General features: G+C 43.3%; 1 protein-coding gene across 2 annotated transcripts in view; it reads left to right on the forward strand.

The window, feature by feature from the left end:
- The window catches only part of G3BP2 (G3BP stress granule assembly factor 2), a 53,093-nt gene that overhangs the window by 29,227 nt on the left and 6,674 nt on the right, over nucleotides 1-17,192 (forward strand). The window contains exons 6-9 of one of the 2 annotated variants that reach the window (XM_019534299.1): nucleotides 2,370-2,472; nucleotides 6,203-6,383; nucleotides 7,326-7,424; nucleotides 14,213-14,315. In XM_019534299.1, coding sequence (XP_019389844.1) covers nucleotides 2,370-2,472; nucleotides 6,203-6,383; nucleotides 7,326-7,424; nucleotides 14,213-14,315 — 486 coding nt within the window. The remainder of the gene's footprint in view (nucleotides 1-2,369; nucleotides 2,473-6,202; nucleotides 6,384-7,325; nucleotides 7,425-14,212; nucleotides 14,316-17,192) is intronic. The other variant, XM_019534300.1, reaches the window with a different exon arrangement.

Here is a 17,192-nt window from a genome sequence, read left to right on the forward strand (position 1 = left end):
AGACATTTTACTTGGTATCCAGTCTAAATCTGCTTTGCTGAAACTGCAAGCCATTGGTTCATGTCCTACTCTGCAGTAAGAGAGAGAAGGTGTTTTTCCATCTTTATGGCAGCCCCTCAGGTATTTGAAGGCTGCTACCATGACCCTTCTTTAGCTCCTTTTCTGCAAGCTGAACATACCTGTTGCTTCAGCCTCTTCTCATATGACTTGCCTTCCAAGCCCTTTATTATTTTATTGCCTTGCCTACGGACCTTTTTTAACGTCACGGTGACGTTTTTCAAATGTGGAGCCCACATACTTCACAAATACACTTCAAATATTTGAGTATTGTGTGCATTTTTTCAGTATTTTTTAAATATGTAACGTGAGCTCATACTTGTGCAAATTCTTAATATTTGTCTATTGAGTTTGGCTTTTTGGTTCTCTACAGTGTAAGTGTTATACTAATGTTATTCTTTGTTATAGGGAGTGTTTCCATTGCAGTATTATCAGCAGGGATCCAGGTTTTCCATTTCCCTTGGAAAAACGGAGAAAACCACGGATTTCCCATTTTTATCAGAAAATGCGGATTTTCCCTTTTAGCAGAGAAAGCCATGGATTTCCTGGTTTTGCAAAGAGCTGTGCAGGCGGGCAGAGCTCCAGCCTGCACAAGCTGATTGCAAAAGAGGTGGGAACCCCCCAGCCCTGCCTGGAGTGGGAGGGAGAAGGGGAAGGGCGCAGGGCCTGAGGCTTTCAGTTACCTGGGGCTTGGGAATTCTTTTGCCACTTTTTAACACCCCCCCTCCCCCGGCAACATGCCTCTTGTGCCTGCCACTGCTCTGAGGGGCACAGAGCTGCAGGAGGCACATTGCCGTGGCACTGGGGGGACAAGAAGTGGTGAGCAGGTTCTCTGCATGGCTCCTCTGCTCCCTGCTGTGCTGGGTCACGGGGGAGGGAAGCAGGGAACAACAGGCCCCCTGCTTGCTGCTGTTCCCTGCCACTCTGCTTCCCTCTCCTGAGGCCTCTGGAGCCTGGCGGGCATGACCCAGCATGGAAGGCAGCAGCGGAGCTCCCCTCTGTTGCTGCCCTGGCGGCGCATCTCCTGCACACATAGGGCTGAAGTGAAGGCAGCAGTGCAGGGCTGCACCCCTTAGAGCAGTTGCAGGAGCTGGAGGCATGTTGCCAGTGCAGCAGTGGGGGCGGGAGCAGTGGTGAGGAGATCCCTGGCGGGTCCACTGTGCCCTCCTGTGCCGGGTTGTGCCTGCAGAGCTCCGGTCAGCTGTGCACAGGCAATCCTGGCTCTAGCTTTTGGTGTGGCCAAGTTTGCCCTGTGCCACTACTGCCACGATGGCCCTGGCCACGCTCCACCTCCCTGCCACGCGCCACAACTTGCTCCCTCCCCCTGCAGTGGCAGGCGCTGGAGGCATGTCACCAGGGCGGGGGTGAGCAGCCACAAAGAGATCCGTGGCAGCTCCGCTCTTCTCTGCTGCCCTGGGTTATGCCTGCCAGGCTCTGGAGGCCCTGGGGAAGGGAAGCAGGGTGGGAGCCCAAGCCGGCAGCCTGCACCTCCTTCATGTACAGATTTGGGGAGTGTGGGGTATGGAGCGTGGGTCCCTGCCCTGGGAGTGCACGTGGCATGGGGGACCCAGCCCTCCCCCTCTTTTGGAGGAGCCACCCATGGCCCCGTCCTGCTCCCCACCAGGGGCCCTACAGCAAAGCATTGTGGCACTGGGCCCCAAGCCCGATTCAGCTGGGCAGCAGCCTCAGCCTGTGCCTGCCCTGGGTAAAGGTCTGGGGGACATGGAGTGTGCACAGTGTTGAGGAGCCACCCTGTCTGAGCCCGTGGTCCAGTCTGCAGTCCTGGAGTCTGGGAGCCTCCTTTGGCAGGGCTTGGGGAGCAGGGGCTGTGGGTGGGGGAGCAAGGGGCACCAGCAAGGCTGTGGGTGGGGAGTGAGGGGCACTAGTGGGAGGTGGAGGGAGGGGCTTTAGTTTTAATCATGGATTTGGGGGTTTTTAGCAGGGAATTTGTTTTTTTTTTTATTGGGGAAAACCAGGAACCCTGATTTATCAGTGAATGATGATACTCCATAACCTTCCTGGACTTCTCCCCTACTGTCACAGTAACTCTGTATTGCACAATCTGTGGTTTCCTTTTAGCATAAGTACTTCTTGTCCCCTTCTGTGTTGATGTCTTGCTTAAGAGCAGGACCTGACTTTTTAGTGTGCCTTTTACACATCCTGGTTTGATATCGTGGCTGATTCCTTGAAACTTTTGCTGGGAAACCATTGACGTTTTAATTTATTCTGTAGGTATTACAGATGAATGAACTTTAAAAGGAGACTTCATATTTCTTCAGACATTGATCCATTAGTCTTGTTTCTTATGTTAGAATCGGAAGAAGAGGTAGAAGAGGAGCAGGAAGAAAGGCAACCCTCCCCTGAGCCTGTGCAGGAGAACACGAGTAGTACTTACTATGAAAGCCATCCTGTAACGTAAGAAACCCACTTGTTTCTACTAAAAAGAAAATATTTGGTTTGATTCCTAATTTCACAATTACTTCCTGAAGGTACCAGTTATCAATTTAGTTTAACAAAAATGGCTGTATACCATAATGTATATACTGACATTTGATGAAAAGATATCCCATGAAGATATGTACAGCTCACTTTCACTCTTGGTCTCAGTGTAAAGTGAGATAACATGTATTTAATTTAAATCCCAAATCAGCATGTATGGATGTGTTGAGCAGTCTTATTATTTATATAATAAAAGAGCAGATTGTAGTTGTCTACTTTTGTGGTTCCAGCTGAGCTGGGAGAGGAATCTCCCTTGGAAATGCAGCTAAACCTAGATCATGCGGAAAGCCTGTGAAACAACTGAGAACTGAACCCAAGTCTAGGTCTCAGTCCACTGTCTTTAGAAGGAATTTGAAAAACAGCCTTACACTTGATTTAAATTAAGTTTTCATTCCCATCTGTGCAACAACTTTTGTTTTCAATGGGCATAGGTGCAATTAGGGCCGTCCCTGTAACTTCAGTTATATCCCTCCCTGCCCATGCCTAAAACTTCTCATCAAATTCCATTGGCAGTCCATCTGCTTCTGGTGATTTCCCTCTTTTAAAGATTTTTAAACACTCCTCCGCTTTAAGCTCATCTCTTCCGTCTTTTTTGCTTCTTCCTCCTCTACTTTCTTTTCAGTGTCTTCCAAGAAATCCTTCATCTTCCTGTCTGTTTCCTTCTGGTATAGCTCTTCATAAAATCATCTTGCCTCCAATACCACCTACTTTTCGACTAAGGCACCACCACCTTCCTGCGCTGCTTTAAAAGGTGTCCTTTTGCTGCCTTCACTCTGGCTGAAAAGTATTGGGACCACTTCATTTTCTTCTACCCAGGGTGCTTGTGCTAAGAACACTTTCTTTCTCTTTTTACTTTTAAACCAGAGTTTGAATTTTTGCCTTGTTTCTTCTAGCTGTTTCTCCCCTGTCCACACATCTCTCAGTGACTCTTATTTATTATATTTGTTAAAAGTCTGGATGAGCTGTCTGAGGCTCCATTTTTTCCTTCCCCTGTTCTGTTGCCCTCTTCAATTATACAGTTGAAATCTCTCACTATTATGCACGGTTTCCCTCCGAACATGTAAACTGCTAGCTTTCTAAGCAGTGCATTCTTTTTCCTGTTTCCCTGACTGATAGTATTGTTCGTTGCAGTCTGCCACTGAAGTCTTCTACCTGCTTTGTTCTCAGCTCTGGGTTCTTGAATAATTTTTCTATCTTTGCTGCTTTGTTCTCATTTGTTCCTAACCACCAAGATGGTCCCCATTTTCACCTTTTTTTCAAAATGTTTATAATCAGTCTCCCCTGGTATACCACATTTTTATAGGCAAATTGTCTGACCTTACTTCGTTCAACACTGGTTCAATCTGTTCCCATCTTTTTCTTGTTAAGATACTTCTGACATTAAGCAAAACTATTGTCAGTGCCATTTGTGCTTGTTTTAAATTGAGTGCATCTGTCTCCTGAAGGCTAGTCTGTGTTACTGCTCATGGTGGTAGACTCCTCCCACTCCATCACTTGTATACTGTGCTTTTCCAACTGCCAGATGGCTTTCGCATTTAGGAAGGCTCGCATATTCCCATCTCCCTGCTGCTTCCTGCTTTCTGGTCCCCACTCTAGGCTGGAGCCTAGAGGCTTGGTGGCAGGAAACTGCTCTCCAGCTCTTCCTCTGACTCACCTCCCTCATTATCAGGTTTCTTCTTCCTGGTCTTCAGCCCTTACGTCTTCTGTTTTCCTAGCTTCTCTTGTTCTTTCTCTTCCTACTTCTTCACTTCTGTTGTTTGTATGGTGTCTTCTTTCTTCCCTACCGTCACCTCCGTGTCCAAGCTGTTTGTTGTTTCTGCCCTTCCTTCCATTCAGTCTCTTAAGTATTTTCCTGCTGTACCACTCCCAGTGGGCTGGCCTGCCTTGTTCTTCTGCCATCCTCTGCTTCTTGCCCGCTGCACCTTGTCCTGCTGCTCCTGCTCTGTTTCCTGTTCTCCTCTGCTCCTGGCTTCCTTGTGGTGTCATCACCTTTGTCATTGCTGCCTCTGCTGTTGGTTCCACTGTCACCTTTCTTCCTTTCTTTTTTGCCTTTGTCCACTCTCCATCTGGATCTAGATCTTAATTTCCACTCTTCAGCTCTTTTTCTACCTCATGCTTAATTGCCACCACTGCTATTGTTTTGAGCTTGGGTCTCTCTCCTTCACTCCTTGTACCCTGATGTTCTGCTGATTCTGTTCTTTGCCTTCAAGACATTGATCAGGCTTTCAGTGGTGATGGGAACCTACCACAAGGATTAGGTTAGTGAAGCCCATTTGACTGAGATGCATGGGAGTGCCCATTCATGCAGTCTCCCTTAGCACCAACTCTTTCAGGTCACGATGAGCCACTACATTGAATTAGTTTCAACTTCCCCTTCACTCCCGCAACTGACCTGTGACTTTCTGATTTCTAATGATTCTTGCTTCTTCATTAGCCTTAAATCATCAAACAGGGGCCCCCAGCATCTCACCCAGAATTCCTTTGTTGCCTCCTTTCTCAGCCTGTTATACGCAGTATCGCCAGGTCATGATTTTTAGTGTTCTTAAAGTCTGTGCTTCAGGAATGTGAAAAAAAATTAGCTCTTTTCTACCCACACCGTCCCTCGGTCTCGCTTTTGCTCTCCCTCTCTCTCTTTTGGAGGATCCCTGCAGTCATGACAAGAATACCCAGTTCCACTCATAAGTGTGTGCTAATTACTGCATGGCTCCTGTGTGCAGGGTGGAGCATCTGGAGTACACACACTGAGCAGTGCTGAGCTATGGGGTCACCAGGGCTTGAAATGCTGTTGACTCTTCTGGGGGCCCAGTCCAATAAGCTATATGGTAAATGAGCCTTTTGGCTTTGGACTAATGTCATGCATAGTTTGAACTATATACAAGTAAGTATGAAAATGCTGTTTAAAAGCGTGTTTATGGAGTACCTGTACTAAAAATTGGAGCAGTTTCAAAAATGGTAAAATGCATCAATTCTGGATGAATTAAGCCTTATGGTTACCTGTAGTAGTTGCTGTTACAATTTTTAATTATTACAGTTATTGCAGTTATTTCGAGGTCAGGGTTTTCATATGTGCACCTCACTTTCATATGCTCAGGTAGAGCAGGGTCTAGCAGTAAGGAGAGGGAGAAGGGGCTGCAAGGGGAAGTTGTGGGGGAGGGAGAAGGGGGCCATACTCTTGTAGTCCCTCCCCTGCCCTTGCGATTTATTTTCCCCACTGTAGCAGTGGGAGGGAGACTAATTCAAGGCAAACTTCAAATAATTTAGATTCTGTACCTTGAAAATTATAACAAATATAAATTTTTCCATATATAAAATCTAATTATTAGGGGGTAGTCTTATATTCAGTAAATATGGTAATTCTTATTTTAGCCCATGTCAACATGAATTTCACCAGCTCTAGGAACTTGATTCAGTTTTGGCTCAACCCAGAGGTATTTGGTTAAAAAAAATAGCTTCTGACTACTGTAAATACATTGGATTACTTGATTGCAAGACACCTCAAAATTAACATGAACACATTGTGGCTATTGATAGCAAGACGCCTCAAAATTAACACGAACACATCGTGGCTATACATTCAGTCAGCTTTCCTAAAATAAAAAATAATTCATTGTTCCGAGCTTTTCTTTTTTTGTTTTGTTTTTTGTAGCAATGGAATAGAGGAACCTTTGGAAGAATCCTCTCATGAGCCTGAGCCAGATTTAGAATCTGAAACGAAAGCTGAGGAGCTGAAACCTGAAGTAGAAGAAAAGAATCTTGAAGAGCTAGAAGAAAAGTCTCCATCTCCACCTCCTGCAGAACCTGTTTCTCTACCACAAGAACCACCAAAGGTTAGTTATAAATAAACTCTGTCTGAAAGTTATTAATACACAGAATTGATACCTCAGTTTCATGCTTAATGTAAATTGCCTTGTATAAGACTGATGGATTTTTTTTCTCAATGCCCTACTATAAGAACTTCAAAAATAGAACTACTTTTACAATAGCTGAACTTTAAAAAAAAAAAAAAAAATCCATTTAAAGCTATGAGATCTGTTTATGAAGTAAATGTGGGTTTGTGAGTATAAACCTTCTGAAATGTGAATGTTTTTTACATAGCATCTACATAAATATGTAAAATGGGAATTGCTGCCCTTCCTTTAAAAAAAAAAAAAGAAAAGGAAATTGATTTTTTACTTGCAGGTTGGCTGTCAGTGTAGCTTTAAAAATCAATCTGAGAGCTTTAGCTGTCATCTTACTAGCCGGGTACCATATTGACAAAACAGTACGCGCCGTCTGGTATGATTAGAGCCACTTAGAAATGGGGGCAGTAAATGGAAGCTGGGTAGAGTGACTTTCAGACTTCAGCTAGGATCTCCAGTGCTTTTTTCTCCCCCTGCCTTTTTTTTTCTATTTAACTTCCACTTCCAGCTTCCACTTCTTTCTTTCTTCAGCAGGCAAACTTGAGACCAAACATCCTGTAGTGTTAGGGTTGTGTGCCTGTCCATTTGTTGACTTCTGGCAAGCAGTGTTCTGGGGCCATTTAGAAAACTGGGATTCTGTTAGCGTATCTGACTACAGTACTTGCTCTGTACCATTGGAGTAATTGGATTGTTATCATTGCAAAGCCTTCTATATCGCTTTATTGGCATGTTTAATATATTCATAGTTCTGGTACGATGATTACTAATTGCCTAGATTTTGAACTAAAAAAAAACCAGCAGACTAATTCCCTTTAGGAATGTCAGTGGTTTGCCATGTTTAGTAGCCTAGGTTTGTTGCATTTCCTGCAGGCTTTCTCTTGGGCTTCAGTGACCAGTAAAAACCTGCCTCCTAGTGGTACTGTTTCTTCCTCTGGAATTCCACCCCATGTTAAAGCACCAGTCTCACAGGTAATCCATCTGTGAACACGTTGGATTGTCTCATTTACCTCTGCAAACTGCTTTAGTCTTTAAACTAAGAGATCAAATTGTATTGACTTAAATTGCACAAGTTCACTTAAATGTAAATGTGCTACACCTTTATGTCACAGTGAAAAAGTACATACACTTAGCAGGTGTGAGATCTGGGTGGTGGTGAAATTTGTTTTGTTCACATGCACTGACAAAATTGTTTTTAAATGTTTTGACATTCTTGTTGGGTTATTTTATTTAAAAATTACGGTAGTCTTCTTTATAGTAGTGTGAGCAAAAAGGGTGGTTCATTGGCAGAATGTCAATCCAGTTCTGCTAATCAGAAATGAAATTCCCTTGTGAGAAGGTGCAAGCCTTTCTTTGGGAGTTTGATTGCTGCCAAAATGTTTAAACTCTGTTATCCATATATAAATGAACTGTTACAGAACCCTGTACCAAATTATGACTGTTTATGGGGTGGGAGGTTTCACTTTTTCTTGCCAGCCCCATGATCTCTTCTAATTCCCTGTTACGTTTGAAGTAGTGGAAGCAGATTTTGGGGAAATCCAGGTGCACTTCTCACCCTGAGAAACTTGCACTTCAAGTATAATCGGCACATTCCAAAACACTTAAAAATTCAATAGTAGTAACAGTAATGTCCTGCAAATTATTACCTCAACTCAGTTGTGGTAGTTTGTCCCTGACTACTTAAGTGCTCACAATTTTCAGTACTACAGTAGTTAGCACAATTATTGCAGCTGCTGTTTTTGCATTAATGTCTTTCCTTTTTCCTGTCTGGGGGAAATCAGCAGAAGGGTGATGCTAATCAACGGCATGTATAAAATGCTTATGTGATTCTGCTTTGTTTCTGAAAGGGTTGTCATGGAAATCAGGCTACTTCTTTGTAATGACTGTGAAAACCTGGTTGGTTTATTTTGCTTCACATGTGCTTTGAATAGTCAGGTGATGCTTATCCAGTCAAGATGGCAAATATTTGACACAGGAACAATGGGCATTTTTACACGTGCTCTCAGCACAGCACTAGGTGCTTTTAATTAGAGAGCCATGCTAATTAAAAGCACTCAGCGCTGTATTGGGCACAAGAGTATAAGTGGCACAGCGCATGTTAACACTGAGAGAATGGCAGCTGTGCACTTTGAACCAAAGCACATCAAATGTATTTTAGTTCAAAGCATGCTGCCCACAATTTTCTCAATGCTGATTACACACTGTGCTGCCTATACACCTGTGTCCAATGCAGCGCCAGGCGCATCAATTTACTTTGATGTGCTGGATTTCCAGTGTATCGGAGCAGAGTTACTGCATGTGTGTAAGCACCCAAAAATACTAATGATTCTCTAGCGAACCTTATAGCTGCTTGATTGTGCAGCTTTGGTTCCAGTTGAGATGGAGCACTGCAGCAATAAACTACCGTTTGAACTATTTAGACACCTGATCATTAGGTATAGCTTGCTATCTTCCTTTTGGCCCTTCTTTCACTGTTACTTCATGCAGTTTGATCTGCTTTCTGACAATAATGTTTAGAATCCTTTCGGTAGGATTTGTCTGATTTAGAAGTGTTCAGATAGAAATGATTGGGCTCTTCAAGGCTAGTTTTTAATTCTGTTATGTCTTTGGGGGATGCTTGGATTGATTTCTCCCCAGCCTGTATTTACTACTCAAAATCAATGCACAGAGGACTGGTGGAAAATACAGGGTCAGGAGGATTTTTCAGATTAACAGTGGCAATATTTTTTCTTGTCTGTGGTATCAGAAAACCTGACAATAGATGGTCACCAGACATTGTAACTGTATTGACTGACAAAGGTAACCTTTGCTAACTGTAGTAATACAACTAGAACTTTGCTGCCTTTGTTAGTTAAGTGCTGCTTCTAGTACTTCCAAGAAAGTGTTGTCATACAGTCTACCCTGCAGGATACCAAAAAATAAGAACTTAAAGTTCCACAAAGTCATTTCTTCAGTCACACCAGGCACATCTACACGAGATGCCTTAATGTGCAGTAGAATTAGTCTACTGCATGTTAAGCATCACAAACATCTGCCTTTGCTACTGCACATTAGTGCAGGTACTGCGCCTTTATCTTATACCTCATATTAGATGTACTAAACTTAATGCGCAGTAGCAAGGGCACATTACTGAACATGTAGATGTGCCCACTGCCACTAAGATTGTCCCCTCCCAACTTCATGCTAATTGGAAATGAAGCACCAGTAAAGTAAGCTCTACTTTGAGGCAATGGATAAGCACCATTTTAAGTTCAGACCAGGGATGCTCAACCCCAAACCTATTAGCCAGATCTGCAGGCAGTGGATTGCAGCTCTGCCCTGGCTCCAGACCATGCTGTCATTGCTGCAAAATCCCAGTCCCAGAGCAGATCCCTGCCCAGCTGTGCGTCCTGTCAGCGTTTCTGGGACTGCTCTCCATAGAAACCCTGGCCCGTGGCTCTGCTGCTCCTGAGGTCTCCATGGAAACCAGCTGCAGTGATGTAGGTAAGGGCTGCTGGGAAATGGAGTCTGCTGCAGGCTGGACTTTGCCTGCCCCTGGTTTAGATCAATTAGTTGCTGCTCATTAACAAGCGACAGGCTAATTATATTAGCCTGTAGTACCTAGGCACTTTTCTTTCCCATTTATTACCTTGCTGGTCAGAAATAGACACTGAACAATATCTATGTATAGCAGCAGTGCTCAGCTCTTTCAATCCCGTGGGCTGGGTGAGTAGCGTGGGATCAGTCCACAGGCTGGATCCTGCAGGCAGGGTTGGAACGTGGGATTGGATTGTGGGTCCAGTCTGGACCCCTGTGTGCCTGTGCAGCCAGGTATCTGAAGCCATGTCATCTGACCTGCAGGGCTTTCCATGGGTTCTGTGGGAGAGCAGTGGCAGCATTAATTACCACAACTTCCAGAACTGCAGCAGTTAACACTGCCACCCTTCCTCAGATTTCCAGACCCATGGTGGGGAAAAATGTTGGCCGGAGGTTGTGCACCACTGGTCTATAGTACCTTGGACCTTATCTACAGCAAGACTTGAAATTCACCAAAGCAGAGGAATATATGGTTCTGGCATTGCTGGTTTTACACTATTATAAAACTAAAATGTTCTGTTTTTGTTGTCTTACATGGAAGCAATCCCAAAGCATCTGGTACTATAGAGTAAAAACCCACATCATTAAATTCAAGGCCTAGGTAATGAGACTAGATAGGTATTTTGGTGTTGATTGCTGACCTTTTGCTTGGATGGATGCTGTGACTGCCCCTTTCTCTGGTAAAGCAGAGCAGTACATTTGTCTTTAAACTCACAATTTCCGAGCTAAGCTAGTGACTGCTACAGATTCTAATAGTTTGTTTCCAGCACTGAGCTTTGAAAGCTGTCTCAAATCTGACTTGACTGCTTCCTACCTTGACTGCTTCCTTCCAAAGATATGGGCAAGGGTGACTATTGGGTGTTCTAAGGATGAGCATTTGGGAGAGTGTCTTCTATACAGGACTAGTATTGTGCCTGAGAAGCTAGCTAGTTCTTTATGAATTATCATTTGTTTGTCTCGGTGGCTAGTTTTGAAACCAGATGTTGCAGAAGTCGTAGATCACTTTTGAAAGTCAAGGGCTCTGTTTTATGTGTTCCTATTCTCTGAATAACAAAATGAGTGATTCATCCTCAGTTCTCTTGGAGACAACAACATCATTGTAGTTTGACGCTAGTATTTGTGCACTGTGTTCTGTGTTCTTCCTGACAACTTAGTAGGCCCCTCACTTTCCAGGAAATACCTTAAACTTCCTGAGATGGCAGCTTTCAAAGTAAATGTAGTCTGTGTAGGACCATACAACTTGAAGGAATCCTCCCACCCCCAGCTTTGAGGTGGTAATACTTGTGGCTAGTTACTTGTACTCTCTTTCCTTCAGGCATTAAAGATGACACTGTCAATAGCAGTAGGAGGTCCTGTGCCATATCTTCGTGAACCTAAAATTTTTGTTTTTGTTTCTAGCAGTACCTGCTTTTTGGGGGAAAGAGGGGCATACCTTCCTTTGTTTTAAGACAGGATGTCATGCCCACTTGTCAGTCATTCTGAAACGGGTATCTGAGATCTGCTTACCTGCCTCTCAGTAACAAAATGGCAGCTCTCAATTCAAAGGCCAGTTTGTCAGATTAACACCTATTCCATTTGGAACTGTGTTGTTCTGTAGAAGTGCTTCAGCACCCTAGGAACTTTGGCTGTGTGATTCTAAAGTGAAGGAAGCTGAGTCTATGCATTCTTTATCGAAAAGGGCCATCGGCTTCGGTGTGCTTATGAATTGGGTGCCAGTAGCAAACTAACTGATGAGCAAACTGTCTTCTGCTTTGGGCAGAGAAAAACCTTATTTGGTATATAAGTATTTAGCTGAATGGTAAACTGTATAGCATGAAGCTTTGGTATTCCCCCTCTCCTGCTCAAATAAAGTTGAACAATTATATAAGCTTTTATAATTGTTGGGTGTCTTGTATGCTGAGCAAGTAAAAATCTAGGCCTAGCAGCAGTAAATGTTTGCAAAGTGAGACTCTTAAAGCACCTCATTGCCTTGGTATGTTACTTTCTAGGCATTAAAATCGCAAGAGTAAAAGATGAGAACCATAGAAAATTAGGGTTGGAAGGGACCCCGGGAGGTCATCTAATATCGTTTTAAAATATTCGTTTAATCTCTAATTATATCAGTTAAATGATTAACCAGTAACACAGCAACAGCTTCTGTTGGGAGCTGCTCCATCTCCCAGGGCCCTTTGGGGGAAGGTGGGGGAGGAGGCAAGCCCAGCCAGACAAAACAGCCCAGGTCAGCCCTGTGCTGGGAGGGGGGGAGCAGCTATGATGCAGTTCCTTGCTTGATTGAATAAGTCATTAGGCTGCTCCCATTTTCCTCTTAGGCTATGGATATTAGCCCACCTCTCCTCTCCTCTCTTTGCTTCTCCCTTCCTCTCCCTCCCTCCTGTCTGCCCTGCTGTCTTCTGGTTCCTTCTGGGGCACCGTGCAGCTTCCATTTCCCCTTTTCTGCCAGCCCTAAACTAAAGGATAACTGGTAAGTTAACAGTTATCACTGCACTTATCGGTTAAACAGTTTAATCGTTAAGTGTCAGCAAAGTTTTTGGGCAGAGTGACAATACCACCTGCAACTTCGACATAAGATGTTAGCATGTCAGGGGCAGACAGCAGGGGAGCCACGAGGAGCCCGATCCTTGTGGTGGCGCAGCCCCAGCTCTTTCCCTGCCATCTGCCCTGAGGCGCATGCTAAGCAGAATGCCTTCCGTGTCATACTGGCACCTGTGCCAGGGGTTAGCTACCCCTAGTTTAACTTCACGTCCCTATCATCTAGTCCAACCCCTTACTCAAAGCAGGACAACTGCCATCCCAAATGACTGTCTGGAGTTTAGATATAATTTCATCTTTTGGGTCCCCAAAGATCGTTCTTTTGCTCTTTCTAAAATAAGAATGGTGTTTGGTAGCGTGTGCTTTTCTGGTATAAAGGAATTAAATACTTCCAGATGCAAGAAATTGATGGTACTCTTGTGGCGCTGGACGGAGCTCATTTTTGTTGTTGTCGTTGTTAAAAAATATATATATAAAAGCCAGTTGTTGATATACTCAAACTTTTGACGAATTTCCTCTTTCTCGTACCTGAAATAGTCTTTGGAGAGATGGTCGACTCTAGTTTGAGTGTCAGGAAAACTGGGACGTGATGTTGTGTAATATTGAGACACTTCATCTAATTTAAGGTCTTTCCTGTAAAGTGCTCTGAGCATGTATGTCAATAGTCTTGAATTAACAAAAGAGAACAGGTGTGGTGGAATCTCTTCTGCATATCAGCTGCTTTTTTGACTGCTGTTTAAATGACTGTCTGGAGTTTAGATGTAGTTTCACCTTTTGGGGCCCTGAAGATCTCTTGTTCTCTCCAAAATAAAAATGGTGTTTGGTAGCATTTGTTTGCCTGGTATAAGGGCACTGAATATGTTCAGATGCAAGTTATTACTAGAAGAACTAACACCAGTGGTCTTAAAATGTTATCAACTGGTTTTTATGTTGTGGTTTCTCCCCCCGGATGTCCATTGATAGTTTTGTGGGCAGAAATTAGTTACTCTCCTTGAGGACTTCAATTACATATTTGTAGGAGAATCACTGTCCTTATATAGCAGTCATATAGAAAGTAAGGATGTTCAGGCCTGCTTTTTCAGCGTACTTAGGCTAGTTACACTTTAAGTAGCCCTTAGAAATCTGTATGCAGATGTGTGAAGTGTTTTGTTTTCTCAGTCCTGCCTCACTGTTACCTTTCAGTTCATGGATATTTACTAGAAGAATTTTCCAGGCAATTAGTAAATGTAGCTCTTGTTTCAATATGTTTTAATGTGGGACTTCCTGTTAGTCGTTGTAGTCCAAGATCGGCACTGGGAATGCTGCAGAAACTTCCATTTTTGTTTTGATTTGCATATTTGTGGATTGGTTTTCAAATTTTCATATTTTAAAATTTCTGGGTCTGTTTTGGTTTTGATTTGTTTTCTGATTGGGCATGACTTCTCCATGCTGGCGGGCCAAAAACTGTGTTTCAGAGGTTTGTGTGCTTTACTGGCTGGCAGAGGAAAACAAATTCTACAGTCCTGGATTGGTACAGAGGAACTTAAAGAAACATGCTATATATGGATCCTTATTTTTCAGAAATGTTATGCATGCCAGTGATCTGGGGGCTGCATTTACTTCCGCCTTTCTTTTAGTAAACAGTGTTTAACAGTGTTTGTGTTCTCCTGTTTCAGCCGAGAGTTGAAACTAAACCTGAAGCTCAGTCTCAGCCTCCCCGCGTGCGTGAGCAACGTCCAAGAGACAGACCAGGGTTTCCAACAAGAGGGCCAAGACCAGGTAAAATGACTTAATACTAATTTGGGGGCGGAGGATGAGAGTCTGCAGCTAATTTGAGGATGCTTAATGTGCACAAATCTTTAATGTTTCAGTTTGTGCCAGGAGCCTGCCTCTCCTGTTAGCTTGTATCTGACTCAAAATTCTTCATTCTTTCTTGGGTGTGAGGATACGGGAATGAGTGCTTTCATGAGCTATGTTAATGATAAGTTGCATTAAAATAGCTGAAAAAAATTCAGTACTGCAAAGTCGCCTCCTTGTATGCACTGGACACCCTCCACAGCTGTTTTTAATGCTGTTTAAAATATTTCATCTTACAAACTGAGACTGGATTTCTTCTCAGCTTTGAGTGTCTTTTTAATTCCTGATGAACTGAGTGATAGTTCTTCAGATGTCTGTCATTATGTCATCTTTTATTTAAATATTTTGTTAGTGTCTCTACTCCAGGGGTGAGCAAAATGCGGTCCGGGGGCCAGATGTGGCCTGCCAGGCCATTCTATCCGGCCCATGGGGCCCCTAAAAAACATTTGGAAAATTAATATCCATCTGTCCTGGGCTGCCTGTCATGCGGCCCTCAATGACTTGCCAAAACTCAGTAAGCAGCTCTCTGCCCAAAATAATTGCCTGCCCCTGTTCTACTCTCATCAGTCAAGCTTTTTCTCTGAATTTTTTTCATACATAAGCTGTGCTGTTTTGCACCATTTCCGAGCTACCTCCTCTGTTTGTTATCAGCAGTCAGTCCTTTCAGTACGTTCTAGTTGACTCTGCATTAATACTGGTCATCAACTCATTTAATCTATACACAACATATAAAACTCCTTCCTGAAGTTAAATCTCACTAGGAAATAGTAGGTAACTTGTTTTAGTTGTATTTGGGGTTGGGAGAGCTGTATTCTAGTAATATGGAAGAATATCCAAAAGTCTGTCACACCATTAATCCTAAATTCATGTTTTAGCCAAGATCAAGTAAAATTACTTGACCTATATTGCTTAGATGACAATTATACAATGTGGGAAAACAATTTGTGATCGAAGGCCCTGAGCTAGCTGTTGCTGATAGTTTTAGAGCCTTATCCCCAAGACTCTTTTTTTTTTTTTTTTTAATGGTTTAAAAATAATGATGTCTAAGTGCTAGTATAAAGCAGATGACAGTTCACAAACTGGCTTAGATGCACGTTACTCAGACTCGGTGAGAGCTGGCCTTCATAACTTAAGTTTCTTCTGTTCGTGACTTGGCTTTTTTCTGTTCTCAGACTTGGATACAACAAAGTTTTAGGGTTGGTGGTTAGCTGTATTGGGCTGAAGTCAACAACACGATAATGAAGCAGCACAGGACCAACAAACAGGGGTCTAAGTGGGAGTCCTATTTAGGAGAGGAACAGACTTACTGGCCAGACGCTGCCCTCCAAGCTGCCAGGCTGCATGTCGGCAATCTGATTAAGTATCGGCCAATATGGCTGGTTAATAATTGGCCGTCAATATCAGCCAAAAAAATCTTTATCAGTACACCCCTAAAAATGACTGAAGCTTTGAGGTCATGGATGAGGGAGATTGGAGGCCCAGATGGTGTTCTCATCAATCCTTTCAGTCCAGGGTAAAGGAGATCAGCATGTGGTTGTGTAGATGATGTTGTCAGCAGGGCTTTGGCTTTGTCCGTGGGGTGGAATTTTGGAAAGGTAAACTGCAGGAAAGAGTTGAGGGTTTATCTGACAGAGAGGAAAGTCTGTCTCAAACAGGCTTGCTGATCTAATGGGGAGGGCTTTAAACTAGGTTCACCAGGGAATGGAGACAAAAGTTTAAAGAGTGTGGGATCTGGATAAAAAGTAAGGGTAAGAAATAATGAAAGCCTTACCAATGCTGTCTGGGAGACGGTAGAACAGTCAGGTGCCCAAAATGTTTATATACTAATGCAAGAAGTATGGGGAAGATTGGAGGTCCTAGTAGAAGCACAGAATTATGATGTAGTTGGGATTAGGGAGATGCAGTGGGAAAATTCGCATGACAGCTCTGGTTACGGATGGGTATAATTAGTTCAGGAAGGATTGGCAAGAAAAACAAGGAGGTGCTGTCCCATATAATGGTGATGCACACATGTGTTCAGAGGTGCAGCACGTAGTGGAAAGTAGGCCCATTGAAAGCCTCTGGGTAAAGATCAGAAGGGAGAACAGCAGGGAGAATGTTATGGTGGGCATCTGCTACAAACCGCCAAATCAGGAACAGCTTGATATGAGGCCTTCTTTAAACAACTGACAGAAGTTTCCAAATTGGAATTGGATTTGGTTCTCATAGGGGACTTTAATTATTGGGACACCTGATAGGGAAGAAGTCCAGCAAATTCCTGGATTCCACAGTGGATGTGATTATATCTTCACTTAGTGAAGCTTATGATACTCTCTCACAACATTCTCATTAACAAGATAAGGATATACAGATTAGACAAAAACCATAAGATGGACACATGACTACTTGGATCATCAGACTCAACGGCTCCAGTGTCTAGTTGGGAGGAAGTAGCAAGTGGAGTTCCTATCCTGGGTCCTGTATTGTTTAATGTCTTCCTTAATTATTTGGATAATAGGATTGAGTGCACAATTTGCAAATTTGTGAACGGCACCAAATTGAGTGAAGTTGCAGATACTCTGGAGGGTAGGGCTAGGATTCAGAATGACCTAGATAGACTGAAATCAACTGGATGAAATTCAAGGAGGGCAGATGCAAATTCTTGCACTTGCAATGGAATAGATGTATGCACAAATACAGGTTGGGGAATGACTGGTTACAGAGAAAGGGTCTATTGTAACCCACAAGTCTAAGCTGAATATGAACCAGCAGTCTGCTTTTGTTGCAAAACAAAAAAAGCCAACAGCATACTGGGTTGTA

Source organism: Crocodylus porosus, unplaced genomic scaffold, assembly GCF_001723895.1.
Source record: "Crocodylus porosus isolate Cpor-Errol unplaced genomic scaffold, CroPor_comp1, whole genome shotgun sequence".
NCBI classification, from domain to species: domain Eukaryota; kingdom Metazoa; phylum Chordata; order Crocodylia; family Crocodylidae; genus Crocodylus; species Crocodylus porosus.